The sequence below is a fragment of the Aphidius gifuensis genome, linkage group LG1 (genome assembly GCF_014905175.1).
Source record: "Aphidius gifuensis isolate YNYX2018 linkage group LG1, ASM1490517v1, whole genome shotgun sequence".
Lineage (NCBI taxonomy): Eukaryota > Metazoa > Arthropoda > Insecta > Hymenoptera > Braconidae > Aphidius > Aphidius gifuensis.
The window spans coordinates 14,342,040-14,361,943 of record NC_057788.1 but is presented as its reverse complement, the minus strand read 5'-3'; the positions used below and the strand labels follow the sequence as shown (position 1 = coordinate 14,361,943).

Here is a 19,904-nt window from a genome sequence, read left to right as displayed (position 1 = left end):
TTCATATTGACATATAAATTATAGATCCTGAAGTAACAATAATACGAAATTTTTTAAAAACGAGAAAACGGTACGGCTTCGTTAATATTAACAATATATAATCAGCTTTCAGTGATCTCGATTCTTGAAGTGATATTCAATAGTGAAAATAAAGAACATCATCATATAATAAAGCTTTGCCTTTTAAATATTTGTTTGTGGCTTTGATATAATTTTATTAACTTTTAATATGATTCGTGTAAACTTTTCATATTTTTTTTATTAATCATTTTCATTAATACCTGTTTATTTTTTATTCCACTGTGTAGATTGATAAATTTATTATGCAAGATAAATTGAAGAATTCATTATATTAAGAGATATTATAATGAGGAAAATAAATAAATATTATAAAAAATAAAAGCAAACTGTTATTATTGATATAATTATTGTTAGTATTATTATTATTATTATCATTATTATTATCTAACTATTCAAAGTTCACCTAATCCAACCCCAGATTTTTGGATTACACAAACTCGCAGTGCACTGTAGCTGCCAGTCAAATGCGCGTAACATATTTGCTCGCAGTGAGAATGTTGCACGCTTATTTCCTATACTGCTGCTAGTTTGTGATGCCTCGCAATTGCCCGTGTAGGAATCGCCAAGCATGGAAACACGGCCATACACTGGCCGATAAACGGCAGCCCATGATTGGTAGCCAAGCAAGGGCCATTAATGGGATATACTTGGCAAACGATCGGTCCATTATTGTGTTGCCAAGATTGGCAGTCTTGTCTTGGCCAACGTCTGGCCATTAATTGGCTGGCCATTCAATGGCTGCCATTCATCGGCCAATTCATGGTAAATGCATTGCTGGCTATTTAATGGCTGCCGTTCATTGGCCGATCCTTGGCAAATTCATGGCTGGCCATTTAATGGGTACCATTCATCGGCCAATTCATGGCAAATTCATGGCTGGCTATTAATGGCTACTGTTCATCGGCCAATTCATGGCAAATTCATGGCTGGCCATTAATGGCTACCAACCATCAGCTAATTTTTGACAAAAAAAAAAATAAGACAATAAAAAAAAAAAATCAACAATGGAGCATTAAAATTAAATAAATAAATAAATATATTTGTATTTGAATAATCATCTTCAAAAAAGTCTACCAAGTCTACGAGTGAACTTAATTACTACAAGAGAACAAAAAACTTCCGAAAGATATAATCGCGTTCGTGGCTCAGTTAGTTAAAGCATAGGTTTAGTGTAGGCTTAGGTTTTCGTTCAAGAGTTCGCGCCCGGCGAGAAGCAGGAAAAAAAAAACATTTATTATAAAAAAAAACAGAGTTGGACTCGATAATCTATATATGCAATTGAAAAAAAAAATATTTTTTTATTTTTATTTATAAAAATAATTGATTTCGCAAGTAATGGGCCAATCTTGGCATATTTTAATGGGCCAATCTTGGCAAATGTTAATGGGCCAATCTTGGCAAATGTTAATGGGCCAATAATGGCAGCCAATATTAAAATGGTGTAACGCGCCAGGCCCGGCGTATGAGTGGCCCATTAATGGCAGAATTTCGCCATGCATCGGCCGTTGCATGGCCGTGTTGTAGTCTCCTACACGGGTGGCTCGCACTAAAGGCAAATTTCTACCAGGGAAGACGTATACAAGTATTTACAGCAAAACAAAAAGTGTCTAAAATTTAGGCAATTTTGTTTTAAATTAAACCAAATCTGTTATAATGCAAGACATAATATTGTCTAAAATTTAGACATTTTTGTAATTAATAAAACCAAACGTGTTACAAAGCAAGACGACAGTGTCTAGAATTTAGACACTTTTGTTTTTTGAAAAACAAAATCTGTTACAAAGCAAGACGACAATTTCTGGAATTTAGGCATTTTTGTAATTAATAAAACTGAACGTGTTACAAAGCAAGACGACAATGTCTAAAATTTAGACATTTTTGGAATTAATAAAACCAAACTTGTTACAAACCAAGACGACATTGTCTAGAATTTAGACATTTTTGTAATTCATAAAACCAAACTTGTTACAAAGCAAGACGACAGTGTCTAAAATTTCGACACTCTTGTTTTTAAGGGAACCAAATCTCTTATAAAACAAGACGTAACAGTGTCTAGAATTTAGACACTTTTGTTTTTTAAGTAATAAAATCTGTTACAAAGCAAGACGACCGTGTCTAGATATTAGACATTTTTGTAATCAATAAAACCAAACTTGTTACGAAGCAAGACGAAAGTGTCTAAAATTTAGATACTTTTTATTTTTTTCAAGACAGTTATATTTATTGAATAAGAAAAAAAAATATTAATTTAATTCCTCCAATAGTTGTAAATGGAGGATATACGTGGTTTAAAATAAATCTTTTTTCACTGTATTTGATGTTTCTAATACTTGAATCGAGATCTATTTTTTCTTTCAACCAAACTGTTTTTACTTCTTTCAAATATTTTTATTTCCTAGACAAAAATTTCTATTTAACAGAATTTTTTGTCTTAATTTCCACAAAAAACTTTAACAGTGTAACTTTCGACAAAATCGTCCTAGATACTTTGTATAAGACTTAAAAAGCATGTGTGGTAAAATCCTACAACTTTTACTCGACACTTTTTTCAAAAAAAATTATAGTTTTTATAAAATTGTAAAAAATAGAATTTTCGAAATATTTTCGTAATTTTTTTTTCAAAAATAGAAAAAAATTGACCATTGGAATCAGGATAAACCCCTCGAGGGGCAATAGAGTTTTGAAAACCACGTTTTTTGAGCCTAATTTGAAGTCATTCCGTTGATTCTAACAAAAGTTATAGCTTGCCTTAACTTTACGTAATTTGAGCGAAAAAAAAAAAAAAAATTGGTTTTGAGAAAATTAAAAAAAAAATGTACTATTATTGTATTGTTACTTTCAAAAATCATTTAACAGATAAAATTTAACACGGCCCTAGCCGGAGTATTGAAAATTTTTAATTTTCTACGGTAACGCGGGCCACACGCCCCAACAAACGTTACCAGCAGTGCCGTAACAAGGGGTGGGCAAGAGGGGCAACTGCCCAGGGCGCAGTGGAAAGGGGGGCGCACTTAGAAGCGCGTCACAAGAAAAAAAAAAAATTCTTTTTTAAACAATTAAAAAAAAAATTATATTTTCAGGAAAGAAATTGACTACTGTCATTTATGGTCATTCAGATATTACATAAACATGATTGTCTTTCTGAATTTTGAAGTTAATTGTCCTCTTTATTGTCATTTGTCGTTTAGAGACAATCGTCCTGGAACAATATTAAAAATGCAAAATAAGACGTAAAATAAAAAATATACTTAATAATTTGAATTGAAATTTTTTTTTGTTTCTTCTGACAACGGCCAAGACACGATCCTCTATACTCTAAAATTCTACCTAACTCTATCATCATGATAGAAATACTACAGGTATGGCAGTGCGCAGCCTGGTTTGGCCGCTGTGAATCGACCAATCAAAAGGTCGCCTTCTCGCCACAAAAATGGAAGACTTTATGCGCGCGCGATACAAATTTGTTAAGAAAGTTTTTTTTAAATTTTTCAAAAGTTATCATATTTATTCAACTAGATTTGGTATATTTTATAATGATTCACATACATCAATAATAAAAATTAATTATTTATATTAAATAAATGAATCCAAGTATAATAAATACAACACAACCTCTATTGTTTGTGGCATCAAAAAAAACAACAACAATGAAAATATTATAATTTATTTGTTAAACTGTCTTGGTTTTTTTATTTTTTTGATTTTTTATAAACATGCTCCACATATATTTATTAGTATTTACAACAATATGAAAAATAGTTGTCAAAACAGTATGTTAGAGAGAGAGGATCTTATAATAGAGATTGCGTGTTAGAAAGAAAAGCAAAACAGCTCGATGGCGCGTTGTTGATTGGTTGAAAAAAATAAGGCTGCGCAGAACGTGACGAAAAAAGCATGGACTACTGCCATACCTGTAGTACTTCTACCATGCTACCTATCACTAACATAGTACTATAACCGACTTAACGACTAACGCCGGTTAACATGGACCGATTTTTATTCTGCTTGTATTGACTATATGCCAAAGGTTTGCCTATCCTTTTTTTAATTGACGAAAATTCAGATGATTATGGCAAATGGCTGAGAAATTAATTCAGATTACGAATTTATTTATTTGGTCACATCCTTTTCTTAGCAACATTTGCCATAATTAATTAATAAAAAAGCTATTGCCAAATATTGCTGAGGAAAGAATGTATAACCAAATATATTATTTCCTAGTCTAAATGAATTCTTCAGCTATTTTAGACAATAATTTCAATTTATGATAGGAGATATTGCTAAGGAATTAATTTAGACTAGGAATTAATATACCGAGTGTTCCATTTTAATTTATCAATGGATTTTTTTCGAAAAATATAGCTCAAATTGTAAAATGTTTCAAGTAAAAGTTGTAGGGTTTGGAGGGGGACGAAGAAAAAAAAAAAAAAAAAATCCAAAAATCCAAAATGGCGGAGTTTCCGGTATAAAAATAGTTTTTTAAAATGGATACTGCATTTTTTTTTGAAACAAAACATTTTCTACATCAAAACTAACACTTTTTATTTAAAAAATTTTTCGATAAAATCACTTTTTTTTCGGGCCGATTTTATCTGTTTATGGATTTTCCTGAAAAAATATGGCTTTTTTGCCATTCATAAACGGAGAAAATCGGGCCGAAAATCATTTATCTAAAATTTTCGAATAAAGTGTTAGTTTTGATATAGCGTTTTGGTGAAAAAATGCAGTATCCATTAAAAAACTATGTTTATACTGGAAACTCCGCCGATTTTTTCCGTCCCCTCCCACCTTTACCTGAAACATTTTACAAATCGAGCCATATTTTTTTAAGAAAATTCATTGATAAATTAAAATGGGACTCTCGGTATTTGGTTACATTCTTTCCCTAGATACATCCCTAGATAATTTATTAATCAAAAAGCTATTGGTGACTGTTGCTAAAGATTGGATGTAACCAAATAAATTATTTCATTATCTAGATCAATTTCTCTGCAATATTTTCTATAATACAATAGAATCATTGTGCCAAATTAATTGTATCTTCAATAGACTTCGATGACACAATTTTTCAGCGACAACGCCAGAAGACAGAAACTGTTTTGATTTTGTAATGATTCATTCTTCATCTATATCACTTTCAAAATATTTTGTCTTTTATATTATTATCCACAACAATTTTTATTTAAAAAAAAAAATAATTTCAATATATTCTGGCGGTTTTGCTTGTTATATATATTATTGTTACGTAAAATAAAAAATATACTTAATAATTTGAATTGAAATTTTTTTTTGTTTCTTCTGACAACGGCCAAGACACGATCCTCTATACTCTAAAATTCTACCTAACTCTATCATCATGATAGAAATACTACAGGTATGGCAGTGCGCAGCCTGGTTTGGCCGCTGTGAATCGACCAATCAAAAGGTCGCCTTCTCGCCACAAAAATGGAAGACTTTATGCGCGCGCGATACAAATTTGTTAAGAAAGTTTTTTTTAAATTTTTCAAAAGTTATCATATTTATTCAACTAGATTTGGTATATTTTATAATGATTCACATACATCAATAATAAAAATTAATTATTTATATTAAATAAATGAATCCAAGTATAATAAATACAACACAACCTCTATTGTTTGTGGCATCAAAAAAAACAACAACAATGAAAATATTATAATTTATTTGTTAAACTGTCTTGGTTTTTTTATTTTTTTGATTTTTTATAAACATGCTCCACATATATTTATTAGTATTTACAACAATATGAAAAATAGTTGTCAAAACAGTATGTTAGAGAGGATCTTATAATAGAGATTGCGTGTTAGAAAGAAAAGCAAAACAGCTCGATGGCGCGTTGTTGATTGGTTGAAAAAAATAAGGCTGCGCAGAACGTGACGAAAAAAGCATGGACCGCTGCCATACCTGTAGTACTTCTACCATGCTACCTATCACTAACATAGTACTATAACCGACTTAACGACTAACGCCGGTTAACATGGACCGATTTTTATTCTGCTTGTATTGACTATATGCCAAAGGTTTGCCTATCCTTTTTTTAATTGACGAAAATTCAGATGATTATGGCAAATGGCTGAGAAATTAATTCAGATTACGAATTTATTTATTTGGTCACATCCTTTTCTTAGCAACATTTGCCATAATTAATTAATAAAAAAGCTATTGCCAAATATTGCTGAGGAAAGAATGTATAACCAAATATATTATTTCCTAGTCTAAATGAATTCTTCAGCTATTTTAGACAATAATTTCAATTTATGATAGGAGATATTGCTAAGGAATTAATTTAGACTAGGAATTAATATACCGAGTGTTCCATTTTAATTTATCAATGGATTTTTTTCGAAAAATATAGCTCAAATTGTAAAATGTTTCAAGTAAAAGTTGTAGGGTTTGGAGGGGGACGAAGAAAAAAATCAAAATCCAAAATGGCGGAGTTTCCGGTATAAAAATAGTTTTTTAAAATGGATACTGCATTTTTTTTTGAAACAAAACATTTTCTACATCAAAACTAACACTTTTTATTTAAAAAATTTTTCGATAAAATCACTTTTTTTTCGGGCCGATTTTATCTGTTTATGGATTTTCCTGAAAAAATATGGCTTTTTTGCCATTCATAAACGGAGAAAATCGGGCCGAAAAAAAAGTCATTTTATCTAAAAATTTTTCGAATAAAAAGTGTTAGTTTTGATATAGAAAACGTTTTGGTGAAAAAAATGCGTATATCAAAAACTATGTTTATACTGGAAACTCCGCCATTTTAATTTTCGAATTTTTTCTCCGTCCCCCTCCAAACCCTACAACTTTTACCTGAAACATTTTACAATTTGAGCCATATTTTTTTAAGAAAATTCATTGATAAATTAAAATGGGACTCTCGGTATTTGGTTACATTCTTTCCCTAGATACATCCCTAGATAATTTATTAATCAAAAAGCTATTGGTGACTGTTGCTAAAGATTGGATGTAACCAAATAAATTATTTCATTATCTAGATCAATTTCTCTGCAATATTTTCTATAATACAATAGAATCATTGTGCCAAATTAATTGTATCTTCAATAGACTTCGATGACACAATTTTTCAGCGACAACGCCAGAAGACAGAAACTGTTTTGATTTTGTAATGATTCATTCTTCATCTATATCACTTTCAAAATATTTTGTCTTTTATATTATTATCCACAACAATTTTTATTTTGAAAAAAAAATAATTTCAATATATTCTGGCGGTTTTGCTTGTTATATATATTATTGTTACACCTAACAAATGATTTTTTTTTTATATATTATATCGATAAAAATAGGGCGCAAAATATAATTTTGCCCAGGGCGCAAAAATTCCTTGTTACGGCACTGGTTACCAGATCTTTTTCTCGTTTTGTATTTATTTATTTAACAACAAACGCAAAGCTGGAAAATTCTAAAAATATGTGAATATATAAAACAAAACCCTCTGAATATTATCCTTATTTTAAATTTTCAACTGGAACGTTTGTTGTTAAATCCCAGGTAGGAGTTCTCGGGCTTGAACAACTGTGCCAGGCTTGTGCGAGGGTCGTGTATCGAGCCTGGGGAGCACAGGCTTGACACAAGCTTGTGCCCATTGTTTTCTCCGGCCTTACACGAGCCTCGTTAACACAGGCTTGACACAAGACTGTCCCCGTTGTCTTTAACCGGCCTCACACAGGCCTCAATAATTCAAGCCGGTGTCAAGCCTGTGTTTTTTGTTTTCCCCGGCCTCACACGAGCCTCGTTAACACAGGCTTGACACAAGACTGTCCCCGTTGTCTTAAACCGGCCTCACACAGGCCTCAATAATTCAAGCCTGTGTTTTTTGTTTTCCCCGGCCTCACACGACCCTCGTTAACACAGGCTTGACACAAGACTGTCCCCGTTGTTTTTAACCGGCCTCACACAGGCCTCGATAATTCAAGCCGGTGTCAAGCCTGTTTTTTTTGTTTTCCCCGGCCTCACACGAGCCTTGTGTCAAGCCCGTTTTACCAAGCCTCACACGGGACTTGACTTGTGCATATATTCAATTAAAAAAAAAAAAAAAAATTAATTAGATCTATAAATTGTAAATAGACATTTTAAATAAAAATTATTAGGTTTTGACTATCGTGCCAGGCTTTTACAAGGACTGTGTATTGACTCTCGAATAAATTCATTCATATAAAAAATTTTGACTGACTCTTTCATGAATCCCCCGTGGTCGACTTGATAGAGCATTGGAGTTCCACGTGAGAGACCTAGGATCGATCCCCCGTTACGCCGTTTATTTTCGTTCATATAATCATCGTTAATTCAAATTGTATCGCGTAAAAAATAATAATGTCAAATTAATAAATTAATAATAATTGTTTATTTATATTTTTTTATAATTTTTTTTGCACGCCGGTGTCAAGCCTGGGAACACAAGACTGTGTCAAGCCTGGGAACACAAGACTGTGTCGAGCCTGGGAACACAAGCCTGTGTCAAGCCCGATACACTAGTCCGACACCAGCAAATACATCGTGAACATTCCAGACTTGACACAGGCTTGTGTCTCAGGCCCGACACAGGCCCGAGAGCCGGGTAATCAGGCTTGTCCCAGGCTTGTGCCCGTCGTCACTTCCTACCTGGGATAAATAAATACAGAAGGTCAATCTCTTATATAGTACAGCTATTATTATCAATATATTACTATTTGTAATAATAAAAAACCTCAAAATGTAGTTAGAATGTAGTAAGTAGTGTAGTCATTGTCGTTATGTATAAGATGTAGTAGGTGTAGTACTTACATTTTTCACTACTTTTTGTAGTCATGATGTCACTAAATCTTGCCCGAAATAGCTCCTTGAAATTGACAACATATATCTATATAGATAAATATTCCATTTAGAAAACAAGAATTCAGATACTTGGAATCAACCTTAAAAATTACAAACATTATAAATTTTGAATTTTAAAATCCATAGTCATATATCAAATGGTATTGTCGACGTCGACTCAAAACATGATTGCAGCGTTAACTGATGCGTCAAAATTGCAATTTTTCAGCCTTGACAAAACATTTTTACGTTCGAATAAATGGTTGAGCTCTGACCTAGATTATTTCTGATGTATTTGCACGAAATATTATTTCAGTAGTTTACTGGTTAGCTATTTTTATTTAGGAATTAGGTAGAAAAAAATGATTAATTCGAAAAAAATTCTGTTTAGCATTTATTTATTTATTTCTATACTAAATTTTATCACTTGAAATCAAGAGTGTTCTGGAAAATGTTTATTTCAATTTATAGAATCAAGGGGTTTTTCACGGGTATGAATAGTGGAGATTTTATGATTTCAGAAGATTTCACGTGAATACACAATATCGAAATCATTGATTTCATACACTTTAATAACTTTATTCACTATTGTTAATTAACAGTACACGGAGAAAAATTTTCAGCAAATTTTGCTATGGCGCCATATCATTGAGGGTCTATCTTCTGACTATTCAAATATTTACTATTATGTTAACAAAAAAAAACAATTTTTGTCTTGAAAAATTAAAATGTACCATAGCAATTTATATAATGTTTTTTTTTTGCTATGTTCAGATTAAAAATTACAATGCATAAAGAAATTTTTACGAAGGCCAAATTTAAAAGTTAAAATAATCCAGCCTAAAAATTACATTGTACCATAGCAAAATATATATATATTTTTTTTTGCTTTGTTATTCATAAAATTTTACGTTGTTGCTGTGGACAAAATTAAAATGATCCTCTGAAAATTTACAATGTGCCATAGTAAAAATTTAATTCTCTTAGAAATCCTATAGGTGTCACTGATAAATACAAAGCAACATGGTTAAAATTACAATGGGCCATAGCAAAAGCAATGACAGACTCAGAAATGTCAACCACCCCCACTTTTTAGCCGACCGCGCAGGCGTGTCTTTGCTTATGTTTAATGAAAAACAAACAAATGTTAGCTTTTGTAAATGTTGTTGTGGCGCAGCGGATAACGCGTAGGAATTCTGTTCGGAAGGTTTGGGGTTCAAATCCTGGTTTAGGTTAATAAATTAAAAAAATAAAATAAAATAAAAAGAAATAAAAAAAAAACAAATAAATAAATTATATAGATATTGACAATAAAAAAAAAAATTTTTATAATATTTTCAATAAATGGAATAAATTTTGCGTTTGACCATAACAAAAATTACTATGGTACACAAAAAAAAAATAGCCACGCCCACACGATATTTTGCTATGGCCCATATGAAAATATCATGAAACCGAAAGATGGCGCAGCTCAGCTATGGGCCATTGTAAAATTTGCTATGTTTTTTTCGTTAAAAAAAAAAAAAAATTCTCTCCGTGTATAAGTTTATTTTTATTCATTAAGTAAAAGTCAATATAAAATGCGCCTGGATTCAAGTACCTTAATATACATATTATTATATATTGACTTTAATATGTATCGTAACAAAGAAAAAAACCTAGTTTTTTTTACAAAAAGAAGCGTCAAGTATTCGAAATCGTTTAGCTATTTTATTTTTTTGATACAAAAAGATGTGGTACCAAAAAAAGTCAAGAATTAAATATATTTTCAATGCATATAATTAAGTCTTAACTGTTGACAAAATTTAAAATAAATACTTTCTGATGGATAGTTTAGACACCACAAATTTTTAAGTAATAAAAAAAATTTCTTCTAAATTTACATTTTCGTTTTTTGATTAAAAACTATTATCAATAGAGCAAAAAACCTATCACGCGGGCGATAGAGTTTTTTAATGCGCTTCTTTTGAGCCTAATACGAAGTCTTTCGGTAACTTAGTTCGTAAGTTATGAGCGTTTTTTTTTTTTCGCCGATGCCCTAGCGAAAATGCCGATAGTCGGATTGTGCACTGATCTCATACAAAAAGGACACACGACTATAAGAATTTCTAAGTCACAAAAATAAATAGTAAGAAGCATTCAAAAAATAAAATATTATGTCTAAATATTTCTAAATAATATTTTTATAATTTGAGACACATTATATTTTAGTACGACAGTATATTTTTATATTTTGTATTTAATATGAAAAAAAGCATTTTATTAATAAAAATTTTTGTTCAATATTAAAGTTATAATATTTTAATAATTTTAGGCATATTAGTTTTTTTTTTTTTTTTTGAATAAATCTTGACAAAAAAAATAATTGGAAACATGGAAAACCAAATACATGGTTTCATTACAAATTACATTCGAGTTACAAAAATACCAAATACGTGGGAAACTGATTAAGGTACAACCAGGGCAAAATGAGAGACATCTGGCGGATGTTTGCTAAAAACATTATATATTCATGAGTGCGAAAAGGACGAAAGATTAGAAAGAGAATACTGTTTCTCACTTCCACTTAAGTATTTAGACAAAGACAAAAATTTATTATCCTCTATTAATTAAAATTGAATATTAAAACCTATACTAAATTTGGGTGATGATTTTTCGTCTTTTTTTCTAGTTTTATCCTTTAGTTTTTGGTAAATATGGCATTATTTTTTCAAGTACTTCGATGGGGTATTATGAAAAGCCAAACATCATTTTCCATAAGAGCCTATGTTTAACCTCAAAAAAAAGGACCATCTTTAACAGTTAATTAATCAAAAAAACATCTTATAACAAAAAAACTGATTAAAGAAAAAGGTGTATCGTTATTTCAATTATCTACTCTATATAATTCGTGAAATCGTCATTATTTTTAATTTTTCCTGGTTGTACCTTAAATGGTATTAGTTTTGAAAAAAAAACCAAAAAATGATAATTTTCTAATAAAATAATTTTAAAAAAATCTAATATGCCTATAATTATTAAAAGATTATAATTTTATTATTAAACAAAAATTTTTGCAAATCGCAAATTCTCACAGACGATTCCAATTATTTTTTTTATCAAAATTTATTCAGAATAAAAAAATCTAATATGCCTAAAATTATTAAAATATTATAACTTTAATATTGAACAAAATTTTTTATTAATAAAATGCTCTTTCTTCATATTAAATACAAAATAAAAATATACTGTCGGATTTGTGTCGGAATTGTGTCGGATTTACAATTCTCACAGTCGTGTGTCGGAATTGTGTCGGAATTGTGTGAGAATTGTAAAATCTCACAGTCGTGTACAGATTCTGACAGCTAACCTCACTTTTAATACATAAACAGAATTGCGTTTTTTCAATAAAAAAATTATTTAAAAAAAATTCTAATGTGTCTTAAATTATAAAAATATTATTTAGAAATTTTTAGACATAATATTTTATTTTTTAAATGCTTCTTACTATTTATTTTTGTGACTTAGAAATTCTTATAGTCGTGTGTCGGTTTTGTGTCGTTTTTGTATGAGATCAGTGCACAAACCGACTGTCGGATCGGTGTCGCCATTTTCGCTAGGGTGAATTCAAGACTTCGGCTGAGCCTATGGCTCCTAGCCTCCGTAAAATGTCTATAAATTACAAATTTACTTGATGATAAATTACATTGATAATCAGTCAATAACAAATTCATTAACTACAATTAAAATTGGTGAGAAAAAGTAATATGCTGAAGTGTGAATCTAGATGTCTTTCCTGTTAATTAGATAATTGGGAAAAAAAGGTGGGGTCAAGTTTAAAATTTTGTCAACAGTTAAGACTTATGTATATGCATTGAAAATATATTTAATTCTTGACTTTTTTTGGTACCTCGTCTTTTTGTATTAAAAAAATAAAATAGCTAAACGATTTCGAATACTTGACGCTTCTTTTTGTAAAAAAAACTAGGTTTTTTTTTTTGTTATGATATCACATCTTTTTGTAAAGTTTTAATAATAATATATTTTTTATCAAATATGTATACGTAATAAAAGCACGAATTTCGTGATTTTATGATATTAAGATTTCAAGACATCCCAATTGTGGTTTAAATAATTCTGTTTTTATAAAATCAAAAAAATTATTTTTCGGTATTTATTTTATTTTATTCTCTTCCAGGGAAATTAAAATCAAAGAAAAAAATTAACATAATCAAGTTGGTTGGCATATTTACAAGTTGGATACGTCGAGTAAGTTATTATTTTTTTTAGATAGTAATTTACAACAGCATCGAACAATATTTTTAAGACAATTTTATTCGTCTATCATTGTGTAGTTTTTGTTTTATTATTTTATTATTATTTAGTTTTTTATTTGTTACAAATTTTTAATGAATTTATTTGTGACGTGTAACGGTTATGTGCGTGTGACATTTCTCTAGCGAACAATTTTTACGAATGTCAATCCTCGAAAGAAGTTCGAAAGTCTGAACGATTTATTTTTCTAGCCTAAATTTTTAACAATTGGTCGGCCCTAAAATACTGTTATTTGTTTGAAAAATGCAAATATACATATGTATATATATATATATATATATTTTTTTTTTTGTTTTTTTTTTCTATTTTTATTAACAAATAAACTTTGATTACGAATATTTTAATTTTAAGGACGGTCAATTTTTTGTCAATTAAACTTTGATCTTGTTCATACTATGATCTTTTATAACAGCTTGTTGACAAATCCATCAATTATACCTTAAATAACTATACAAGTCATTGCAATATTTTTTATATAAATTTTAATATTTTTTTTTTTTTTTCGGTTTTTTTAAATATTTTATTCTAAAAACAAAATACAGCACTAGAATATTTTTTATTTCCATAATTATAAATTCGTGTCATTTGTTCTGTTATATACTGTTAATAAACAAATCGTTTATTAACAAATTTGATATCAGACTTGAAAACATCCTTATCTGCTATAATAATTTTATCTTGTATCTTGTTTACTATTATAGTTTTCTACAGTACTTAATCTTTTTTAAACTTATCAAGGTAATAAGTACCTTTCACAGCTCACATTTATTTTTATCTATATAATTATTTCTTTTTGAAAAATCATAATTCATTTTTTAAATTCTGTTCCCTCGATAATTTGTTTACTTTATTTTTTTTCCGTTTTTAATTCTACAGTCATTCGTAATAATGACATTAAATGTGTCGGAAAAAAGATATTTAAAAAAAAAACCGTAAAAATATATTTTATTAACAAAACTTTTTTTTAATGAAATCAACAAGTAATCAATAAATACTTATTTATTAAACATCTAGATTATCCTAATTAGGATATAATGTATCTTCATCAGGCATCTGTGAATATATAGGTAAATTATATTTTTTAATTTTTGAACCATTAAATTAAAAAATTGTTAATCAATAATTTACATAAAATTTTATAAAACATAAATTACAGTAATAAATGTCATATGATGTTTATTGGATATCTAATATGAAAACGGATGATTTTCAATATATTTTTCCATAAACAAATATTATTATCTAATACTAGTCCTTGATTTTAGACAATCAAGTTATGAATGAAAATAAATATGGCTTATGTTTATTTTTCTATTATCTTTAAATATTAATCTAAAAAGAAAAATAAATAAATAAATAAATTAAGAAACGTTTTATTTTTATTACAAATACCTGGTGTAAGTAGCATGGCCATATTTTTTTTTTTTTATACTGATTCATTTGAAAAAAGAAATTGTACCTTTGCTTTAAGATAATTGAAAAACAATTATTGATACGCTAGGAACCAAGACTAGGATTATTACTGCCACGTCGCTTAGCCTCTAGTTGTTGAGCCAGCATAGTTATTTCCCAATTATTATGACCTGGCTCATCATCAGCATAATCATCAGCACTTCTTCTTCTGTTTCGTATAGCTTCTTTATCATCATCATGACTTTCATCATCATTGTCTGACTCCAAACTTATTGCGACTCCATCTTTCCATATATTCTGGGGCGTTATTGACCTTGGTAAATCGTGTAACTGAAGTGTTTCTTCTTCTGAATGTTCTTCCCACGAACGACGTTTATTAGAATTTTTTATTACCGTTGATGATCGTCGTAGTTCTGGTCTTAGTGTTGTTAAAACTGTGTCCACTGATCCGTCCCTCATGAATGGCTGATCATCTATTGTATCATCTTCAAATGAAGCATCAGCTTCGGTATTATCATCATTAGAATCATTATCATCGCCATCATCATTAATTGACCCTTTACTTTTTTCTAAATTTTCAATTTGACTACGTAATTGTGTTATTATGTCATCACGCTTTTGAACTTCTAACTCTAGCGATGTGATTTTATGCTCAAATTTACATTGAACATTCTCCTAGATGTAAAATTTCAAAATACAAAGTTTAAATACAAATATTCAAAAGTTAATGATAATTTAAATTTTGTATAAAAAATAATGTATAGAAAATAGTTATAATTAAATGCCATACCAAACGATTTTGAATAACTCCACATATTCCAGTAACTAATTCTTCAAGGTGTTCATCGTCTCCTGATATCGATCCCATATGCGTACCACTAGTAAAAGGACGGACATTACGTTTATTAAGCGGTAATACAGATTTTTGCTCTTGTTTTGCATGATAATTTTGATTTTGTGATAATGCTTCATCAGACGGTGGACTCTGAAGTGTATACTTGTTGAATGTAACACTTTTAGAAAGCTTTGAATGTCTTGCAGCATATCCTTCGATCGTTGGTGCTCTCATCAATTTCTTCAACTCGGCCGTAACCATTTCTGGATCGGGTGGAGTGGCTGACGCATCTGAACTGGTTCTACTTCCAGCTGATAATTTCTTAAGGATACTTTTTAAATTTCGCCTTTCAAGAGTTTCATTTTCAATAGTCAATAAATCTAATGGTTTATTTCGCTCGTTCCAGCATTGCTAATTTAAAAAAAAATTAAGAATATATATGTATACATAATAACATAAGGACATGGTAGCACTTATCTCATTTTTTTGAATAAAACTATTTCTTTTTATAGATACATATAATCAAATAAAGAATGTATGGAAGTTAAAAAATAATTTACGTTAGAAACTTTACCGTTATTAACCGAACATTTACGTTAGTAATTATTGTGATTAGAAATTCCCTTTTTGACATGAAGTTTATGAAGTAATATTGTTAAAAATCTCTATTTTATGCGTCAGTTATAATATAGCTTGAACCCCTCCCCAAGTGGAAATCTGGTCAGACTCGACGGATTTGATATCCGATCCTGATCAAAAATTGATCAAGTTACCTGATTTCAGGAAGCCTGATTGAATCCTGAACAGGAATTGATCAAGATACTTTTTTGCGTTCAATTTCAAGTTAACTTGATCAAGATAGCATCAAGTAACCTTAATACATCCTGAAGAAGGGCAACCTGATCAAATCTTGATCAAAAAATTATGAAGTCGAATATTTTAAAATAAATATTTTTTTAAAATAAGTTTCCCTGTTCAACATGGCATCAAGTATCTTGATCACATCCTGATCACGTGAGCCTGGTCAAATCTTGATCAAAAAGTCATCAAGTTAAATATTCTATAATAAATATTTTTTCAAAATAATTTTCCCTGTTCAAGAAAGGATCAAGTATCTTGATCACATCCTGATCAAGTGAACCTGGTCAAATCTTGATCAAAAAATCATCAAGTTGTATGATTTAAAATAAATATTTTTTTAAAATAATTTTCCCTGTTCAAGATGGCATCAAGTATCTTGATCACATCTTGATCAAGTGAACCTGGTCAAATCTTGATCAAAAAATTATCAAGTTAAATATTTTAAAATACATTAGTTTTTTAAACAATTTTTCCTGTTCAAAATAGAATCAAGTATCTTGATCACATCCTGAACAAGTAAACCTGGTCAAATTATGATCAAAACATTTTCTAAGTATTATCATATTTAAAATGTAGAGCTGCTGACAGCTTTATACATATAATATTTCTTTTATTAAATAATTCATTTTAATATCTATCCATAATTTTTTATTACGAATTAAGGTATAACTTGCCAAAATGAAAAATAGTCTGAGGCTCATGAAATTAATAATTTAGATAAATGAAATAATAATGCATCTTTTTGTCAATTCAGTTTTTATGTTATAATACTTTTTTTTTTTTAATAATTATTCAAAGTTGACATAATTTAGAGAGGTTAAACATGGGCTCTTATGGGAGGAGGTGTTAGAAAATATCTACGAGCTTAACAAAACAATACTTGTTTTGGTCTCACCTATCCCAAAAACTAATAGATAATAAAAGAAAAAATAAGGAATTTTTTGATATCAGGATGAAATGGGCTTATAAGACTAAATCTCACGTAATTAATAAAAATATAAGCTAAAAACACGATTTTTAGCAATTTTATGAGAACAAGTATTGAGGCTCTGGCAACAGCGCATTGAAGCGGGAAAATTTAAACAACAAATTTAGCAAAATTTAGCATCCATGTTTAGCTTTTACACAGCATACACACACATACATTCATGAAATAGATATTAAGATGGCGTCAAGATCAGTGTTGCAAACTGACAAAAAAAGCACTATTGCCGGGGTCATTACGAGAAAATAAAAACTAATTAAAATTGTTTAAATTACAAGAATATGATTTATTATGCAATAAAATAGACGAAATGATAAGATTCTCTAGTAAAAAGTATTATTAATAAGCCACAAACGACCGAGAAAGATCCATTTTTTTAGTTATTTGGGGTTGGCAACGCAAAAACTATCCATGTAAAAGCATAGGCAGTATATTTAGGACACGCCCCCAAAAATTTTGGCAAGTTATACCTTAACAAATAAATACAAAAAAACTATTTCGTACTTTATTAATTTATTAAAATATATATTCAAAAATAATTATTTAGGAATAATTATTATATTGCACAATTATTTTTTTTCCAATTATTAATCTTTCTTCAAATCTATCATTTTCTTTTTGCCTCTTGTGAGTGAATGTAAAATATGAGGATTAAAAAACTAAACATTGCATCGATCGTCCTAAAGCGTGCGATTAGAATAGTAATCCGTTGTTCGTAGGTTCGATTCCGTCTAGTTTCGCAATTATACTTAATTATATTCTTTGTCTTTCATTTCAGCACATGTATCTCTAACTCTATCCCAGGAGTAATAAGTAATTAGCTGATACAAAAAAAAAAAAAAGAAAAAAAAATGATTTGTTAAATAATTTTTTTTTGTCATTTGTTTCTTGCTCAATTTTTGATCCATTTTTGCGTTACGTTTTGATCGAGTCTTGACCAGGTACCTTGATCAAGTCTTGATCCATTTTTGCGTTACGTTCTTGCCTGATCAAGTTTTGATCATATCCTGAACTAAATTTCTACTCGGGTCCCTTTTGTTTTTTGTCTAATGATGTTAAACTTATAAAGATTTTTAGTTTTCGATTGATAGTTTGATAAAGTAGGGTAGCTGGACAAAATAAAGGGTATAGAGTTCATAGCGTTTGACGTAACATACTTGGCAACATTTCTCATAAATCATTAGTTAGTGCCAATGTTTTTAATTACACATGAATTGCCACGTTTGTTTCAGAAAAAAACAACTATAGTTAAATGATATTTGAATTATATGTATAAATAATTTTTTTCTGTTCCAATTTTTGGAAGTAAAAATATTTTAAATATAAATTTATTTCTTTTAATAGTTGTATTGACCACTCTACTGCTACCATATCCTTCAAATTTATAATACATTTATTTGTTTTATGAATGTACTAACTTTATTATATTTTGCTAATTTTCTTGCATATTCAATTGCACAAGCCTCGGAATAACTCCTCGTTAAGTATCCATCAAATTCTGCTTCAGCATTATCACCGTAATCTAAACTTGAACTCCGAACAACTCTTTCTAACTCTGCAAGTTTTTGTCTTTCATTCAAAATTTTTAGTTTTTTAACAAATGGAAGACCACAGTATTCTGGTGAGAGATCATCAATAGAAGTATACATTTTCGTTGGTGGTTGAGTTTGAATAAAACTTGGTTGTCTCGTAATTTTGGAGGTCATTGGTGGACTAATTTTATCTGGCATTTCTTTAACTCTCAAAGATGCATTTTTAAGCATTGCCCACGGTTTTTTCATTATTTCACAATTATCGCTATCAATGGATACTGAATCACTACTAGTTATTTTATCATCTACTAATATATGTTTTGGTACAACTGAATAAAAAATCGGATCTTTAATATCTACTGCATCTTTATCAATAACTACTTCAGGTTCATTTTTATTCTTAAGTAGCAATATCCTTTCTAATAGTGGTAAACCAGGATTTATTTCTGGAAGTGGGTGATCAGATATTTGTGGTCGTATTGTTTCACTTGGACCAACTTGCGGATCCATAAGATGACGTTTTTCTTCACGTTCTTGTTTTTCTTTCAAAAGATGAAGCCGCGCTAGTAGTGGAAGTCCTGCGCCAAGTGGCGAAATTGAAGGTTCATTCAAAACACCCGTTTCTTCAGTTTGTTCGTCATCGATTTTTGTTTGACGCCGTAAAGGAGGTACTTTACTAGTTAAAGGCTGAAGTTCTATGGCATCATCACGTCGAGCGTGACGACGACTTTTTCGTAAAACACTTGTAAGTCCTTTAACAAGTCGTTTGCTTGTACTATTGTCAGATGAGTCATGACCAGGTGATGTAGAAATTTTTCGAAACGCACGAGCAACACGTTGAGCTTCTTGAAGCCGTTGTCTTCCCAGATTTTGCAAGATCTCTTGCGCTTCTGGGTAATCTTTCATGGCTGCCAAGACATCTTCTCTCGAGAGACTAAAAAGCTCAGAATAACCAACGGATCTAACGTCAGCTGTCCGTCTGCAAAATAATATCAGAACAATTACTGTCAGTCTATGTGAGTCAAGGACTGAAACATAAAAAATAAAAAAA

The 19,904-nt window shown here is 29.7% G+C and overlaps 1 protein-coding gene across 8 annotated transcripts in view; it reads right to left on the bottom strand.

Moving 5' to 3' along the window:
- Positions 1-13,530: 13,530 nt before the first annotated feature.
- The window catches only part of LOC122848753, a 49,023-nt gene continuing 42,649 nt past the window's right edge, over positions 13,531-19,904 (bottom strand). For all 8 annotated transcript variants that reach the window (XM_044147061.1, XM_044147052.1, XM_044147068.1 and 5 more), the window contains 3 exons: positions 18,740-19,832; positions 15,431-15,886; positions 13,531-15,315 (listed from right to left, as the gene is read on the bottom strand). In XM_044147061.1, the coding sequence (XP_044002996.1) occupies positions 14,725-15,315; positions 15,431-15,886; positions 18,740-19,832 (2,140 nt within the window). In that variant the 3' untranslated portion in view covers positions 13,531-14,724. The remainder of the gene's footprint in view (positions 15,316-15,430; positions 15,887-18,739; positions 19,833-19,904) is intronic.